The following is a 6,000-nucleotide window of genomic DNA, read 5'->3' on the forward strand; positions in this document are numbered from 1 at the left end:
GAGTCTGAAGGAGGGTCACTGAGATGGTCCTGGAGCTGGTGTGTCTGGTGTACAAGGAGAAGCTGAGGGTTTCAGATTTGTTAAAGCTGGACAAGAGAAGGCAACGCTAGTCTGACTCTGATGTTAGTGCTGGACTGAAGATGTAACTTGAACCACAGGCTTCCAGAGTCCCTTCCAGCCCAACTTTCCCTAGCTGTGATTGCTCTTTTCCCATGCAAATTGTAAAAAGGTTTTCAAAACTTCATCCTCAGAGGTGTGAGTCATATTATCGAGTTGTTTAAAAGGAAAAATGAGTGGGGTTTCTGTTGGGGTTTGTAGGAAACAGCCAAGCTGAGCAGCTTATTGGCCAAGGACATGGTCACTTCTCAGCTCAAGGGAGGTCTCAAACCCTGTTCTTTTCATTAAAATATTAAGGGAATATCTATGCCTTATATGCAAGAAAAAGCTTTTCAAATAGCTCTTAAGAAAGGATATTCTGTACAGTAAAACACTTCCAATGACAAAATTAAAAGCACAGACATACTGAGTGCTCCTTTCCTTCTGTAATTTCTGTTCTTTTTTTCTTCCCTGAAGTACTTCTCTTTCAGTAACTGTCAACAAACTTTTTGACCACAGGGCAAATATTTCTGGACTGAGCCAGGATGTATTTAGCTGGTATGAGCCGACACTGTAAATGTAAATATACAGTTTGGGTTGGAATTGTTCCTGAGCACAGATAGGTGGGTGACCCTCCTGAGTCAGTCACAGCAGAGGGTTTTGAAAAGGCTGTGTCCTGAGTAAAGTAATCACGGCTTAATGGTCAAATCTGATGGCCATCAACAGAGAACTGGAATTGAAAAGCTGAGCCTTTTAGCCCAGTTAGCATTTGGTCTTGGATAACATGGTTAATTAATATAGTAAAAAAAAACATGCAACTTTATTGGTTTTCCACATTCTCCTTCTCCTCCTTCCCCAGTTGCAGCTCCTTGCTCTGTTTCTCCCATTTGTCATCTCTGTAGCACCAGGACCAGTTCTGCTCCCTCTGCTCTCGACTGATCCTCCCCCTTGCACCATCTCTGCCAGGTGCTTGGCTGGCTGCAGGATGGGTCTGAACCAAGGGGACATCATGGTGATGTGATGAAAACCCACCAACCTTTTTGAGCTGCTTGGTTTTCTGCAGAAGGCAGAAAATCACCTCCCTCTCTTTGCCAGCCCTTCCTGCCTCATTTATACTGATCCTGCCCAAAGGGAGAGTAGCTCAGAAGCAATATTTGAATTTAGAGGCCTAGTGGGGAATTAGGAAGCAATGTGACTTCTCAGATTTGTGCATTACCATAAAGAAAGGGCACAGTCTTCCTCTAATGACATTCTATGTGCATAAAGCAGTGTCAAAAGGCTTGTAGTGCACTGACAAGATCATCACCATTGTGCTTCTCTTCTTGTTCATAGTTCAGTGTTGGTGAGGCTGGGGGATGAGCTGCTTTGTCCCACCTCTGTGTGGGAGGTGGGGCAGATTTCATGTGGGAAGGAGGTTCTTGTAAAGTGGTGGGTGTTCCTGATGATACAGAAATACTTGGTGGCAGCTTTGGGGAGGTTTTAAGGTAACACACGCTCCACAACCTGCTGCAGGTTCTTTTCCTGTGATTGTTGGAGTAATGTGATGTGTGGAGAAAGAAATTTGTGCTTGGGATACGTGCTGACAGAGCTACATCTGTGTCATTTCCACCTTCCATGTACACCCCCACATGAGTCTTCCTGGTAAATAATTCTCCTTAGTAAAACTGCCAGCTTTTCTTATACCAACAAGTAAATGAATGAAATGTTGTCTGTTCTTAAAGAAATGAGTTAAGATTTTGAAAGCTGACTTAATTTTGGGCACGTGCCACTTGTTCAGCTGTGGGATTTGGGGTTCCAGCCTGGGGTAACAAATATATCCCAAAGGATGTATCAGTCAGGGAAAATGAAAGGAGAAGGGAAAGGATTTAAAAATAATAAAAATTTGGGCTTTTTTAATATAAATAGACTGGAAATAGTCACAGAGAGCTCAGCATAGAGTGTGATCCCAGCCACTGGAATGAATGTCTTTCTAGTGGTTTCAGTGGAAGAAAACTATGTGTGGTAATGGGGTTTTGGGTCTGAGATTTATTTCTGCTCATACATACATCAGTGCTTTTCTGAATTCTTGAACTATAATTTAAGGTTAGGTTTTAAAACTCTGTTCCTTTATTTGCCAGCCAACAACATCTGCTTCTACGGGGAATGCTCCTACTACTGCTCCACAGAACACGCCCTGTGCGGAAAGCCGGATCAGATCGAGGGGTCTCTGGCTGCTTTCCTGCCTGATTTGTCTTTAGCTAAAAGGAAAACCTGGAGGAACCCCTGGAGACGTTCCTACCACAAGCGCAAGAAAGCAGAGTGAGTAGTGGTGAGCAAAGGGTTTGCCAACTGCAAGAAGTGATAGGAAAATCAAATGGTGCTGCAGTTACTGCCCTGGCCTGATCTAAAGCATTGAGGCTTAGGAGAGCATCAGCATCTCTTCAGCTGGTCCAGCTCCTGGAAAAGAACAGAGAGCTCACACTTGCAAGGATCCCCAGCTTATGGTCCTGAACCAGAAAGGACCTTCAGTGGCATAATTCCCTCATGGGACAGATACATCTGGTGGCTTTGACAGGATGCAACAGGACCTGTCTAAGTCCTATCAGAGGAAGAAAGAATCACTGCTAACAGCAGCCCGAAACAAGTCTCAAATGTTTTCATCATATGACTGATGGTGCAGCTGGTCTTCTGAATCTTGAAGCTATTAGCCAGATAGTTTTCAATCTTGTGATTTTCTTCCTTTTTCATCAGGCACAATCTTTATCCATAGCCTGCATTACTGGATGCAGCCTGAAGAATGTGCTGCCTTTACCTGACCCTGACCTCAATCAATCATGATACAACTAGATCTTTGTAAAATAACTTTTTTTTTAATACTCTGTGAGCTTTGTGTGTCACATAAAATATCAAAATATTGGCTTTTCCAGATGGGAAGTTGATCCAGATTATTGTGAAGAGGTTAAACAAACACCCCCCTATGACAGTGGGACCAGAATTCTGGATATAATGGATATGACAGTTTTTGATTTCCTAATGGGTATGTTTCATCTCTTTCAAAAATTAAATGCAACATTTAATTAGAATAAGAACCATTTCTTTCTGCACTGCTCTGCATAGCTCAGCAGTTTGCTACAATGTCTTTGAAGCTGCATTTACTGTATGTGCCTTTCTAGATGATTATGAGAAAATACAGATTTACATGGTTATGTATTCCCATCAGTTCAGATTAAAGCAACAAAGATCTTCAGAAATGCAGAGTGATGATGAATGCAGGTCAGGCTAGTCGTCTTCACAACAGTCAAGAGCTTCACTGTTTACTTTAGTGAGTGCTTTACCATTGCAGCTTATGGCTCCTGCATGCACATGCAAGGGCTGGTTTTTATTGGCATGATGTTTTCAACCTGCAGTAGTATTCACTGGTCCTCAGAGAGCTTGAAAATTCCCTGAGGCACAACAGCCCATCTTCTAGTATCACACACTTTGGTCTTTCCAGAAAAATTTTGCTCAGCAGACTGGTTGATTTCTCTGTCCTACACAGCCACCATGTCTGGGGAGCACTGGGCTTCTTGCTGAACTTTGGTATTGCCCTGAGCTGCAGGCTCAGCAGCAACCCTGAGTGAGAACAGTCCTTCTCTTTATTCCACAGGTAACATGGATCGACATCACTATGAAACCTTTGAGAAGTTTGGAAATGAAACATTTATTATCCACTTAGATAATGGAAGAGGGTAAATACCTTTAATAATCTTTCTGGGGAAAATAAAGAAGACAAAAGTCTTTAAAACAGCCTTTGTCATGTTTTTGCTCTTATCTTCAAATAGGTTTGGAAAATATTCCCATGATGAACTTTCCATATTGGTGCCTTTAAACCAGTGCTGCAGGTACGTTTCACTTCTGGAATTGTCTTCCATTTTATACAGCTTTTTCCACTAGCAGGACTGAAATGTTCAAATGAATCTCATATTGCCCACCCTGGAAAGGAGATGTTATGATCCTGCCCAGGGAGCCTGACCTGAGCTAGTCCTGGGTACTGGCACTAACACGTTAAGTGCTTTGTTGAGATCAGGACCTTGCAGGAATGTGGCTGTGAGCTGTTGTGAGAGGCTTTATTATGACAAAATGCCTCTCCCGTGGAAGTCAAGTTGCAAAACTTCCCCCAGCTTGTTCAAGTGCTTCACAGCAGCTTTCCATGGTGCCCAAAGCCAGGATTTTCAGAGAGGACAGGTGACTGTTAGAGTTTCAGCTCTGCCCAGTTGGGACACAGGGTGAGCTCTGTGTCTGCAGAGACTGGGGCAGCCCTGGGGGATGAGGCAGCAGGAGCCTCTGCTGCCACCAGCCACACCCCAGCTCAGTGCCACATTGTGCACTTCACTGCCAAGGTGACCCCATGAATGCTGCACCAGATCCAGCTGGTGCCTCACCCAGCTGAGGAACATGAAGGCTGTCTGCATTTGACAGTAGAGCTGTGCTCCAAAACCTCTAAGGGCTCCCAAAAGTCACTGGCCAGGTGACAACACCAGCTGCTCAGTAGGACTGTGCCAGTGCTTGCTTCTCATCAGTTCAGGTCACAATAAGATTTTTATGCTGCTATGACTATGCTGACTATCAGCCTTTTAATCCTGTCAAGATCAATAGTGATGAAAATACTAATTGACTTTTTTTTCTCTCTCCTTTTTCCTCTAGAATAAGGAAGTCTACCTATCTGCGATTACAGCTCTTAGCCAAGGAGGAATACAAACTCAGTCTCTTGATGAAGGAATCTTTACTAAAAGATAAAATAGCTCCCATTCTTTACCAGCCTCACTTGGAGGCGATGGACAGGAGGCTGCGGATTGTCCTCAAGGCTGTCAGTGACTGCATAGAGAAGGATGGTTATGACAACGTGGTTGAAAATGACTTTCACACTGATGTTAACACTGTTACGACCGAGAGGTAGTGAAATCGCAAGACGACGTTTTTACCAGCAAAGAAGATTCAAAGAGGGAAAAAAACCAAGCAACACAGCAAAAGTCTTGCAAAAGACTGTATGTGCCACTTTGTGAATTCAGTGAATTCAGAAATGAGATATAATTGTTCCCGAAGTAGGTAATGTGTAGACTCTGCAAAGGATTAGTTCATTAAGAAGAATAAGTCTAATGTGATGCTTTTCATTAGTTCCTAAAGAGAGATTATGAAAAGATTCAGAGAATACTCAGCTCACTGACAGACAACAGTCTGATATCAAAACTCCTCCTGTCCTTTTTGTATAGAAAGGAGGCCTTTACTTAAGATTTTGTATTTATATACGGTATATCTATGAGAACCCAGACCTACCTACCAAATTTAACTAAGAGGGACGGCATAGTTTTGTGACTCACACTTTAATTTGTGGTGACGGTCCACTTAGTATTTTGTGTTAACCCTTTAAGTGCTCTAATCCACTGCATCTTATTTAAATTGAATGCTTTCCCCCCTCAGCTACTCAGCATTTAAAGGGTTAAGGCATTATGAACTTTTAAAGGCAAAAAATAATAATTATTATTATACTAATAAATACAGTGGTTACCGGAAGGGAATTTCACTAATTGTGCATTGACAGGAATACTTGAATGTTGGTTTTACAAAGTGATGTAAAATGACAAGTTGTACTATTTGTCCATAAGGAGGTGGCAGCTCTTACCTTTCTAGACTATCATAGCTGAGCTGCTACTTTTCAACTTTGCTTTTGATAGTTTTGTGTAAATATATACATTTATGGGTAAAAAGCTGCTTTCAGCAGCTCTAGGCTTACTTTTGCAGCATTTTTGTGGAATTGTTTGCAACGTGGTAAAAGTGCAATAAAGATATGGCAAAATGTGTAGCCATCGTGTCTAAAAAGGTTCATTTCTCCCTGCAAAACTTGTTCAGAGCAAAGCTGGACACACCAGCAAGTATTCCAGAAGTAGG

General features: G+C 42.4%; 1 protein-coding gene across 1 annotated transcript in view; it reads left to right on the forward strand.

Annotated features, from left to right (window-relative positions):
* The window catches only part of FAM20C (family with sequence similarity 20, member C), a 97,627-nt gene extending 92,545 nt beyond the window's left edge, over positions 1-5,082 (forward strand). Inside the window, exons 6-10 of the mRNA XM_010003333.1 lie at positions 2,214-2,394; positions 3,003-3,112; positions 3,722-3,803; positions 3,897-3,956; positions 4,759-5,082. Of these exons, the coding sequence (XP_010001635.1) occupies positions 2,214-2,394; positions 3,003-3,112; positions 3,722-3,803; positions 3,897-3,956; positions 4,759-5,011 (686 nt within the window). The 3' untranslated portion in view covers positions 5,012-5,082. The remainder of the gene's footprint in view (positions 1-2,213; positions 2,395-3,002; positions 3,113-3,721; positions 3,804-3,896; positions 3,957-4,758) is intronic.
* The last annotated feature ends 918 nt before the right edge of the window (positions 5,083-6,000 follow it).

This window comes from Chaetura pelagica, unplaced genomic scaffold, assembly GCF_000747805.2.
Source record: "Chaetura pelagica isolate M959 unplaced genomic scaffold, ChaPel_1.0 scaffold138, whole genome shotgun sequence".
Taxonomy (NCBI): domain Eukaryota; kingdom Metazoa; phylum Chordata; class Aves; order Apodiformes; family Apodidae; genus Chaetura; species Chaetura pelagica.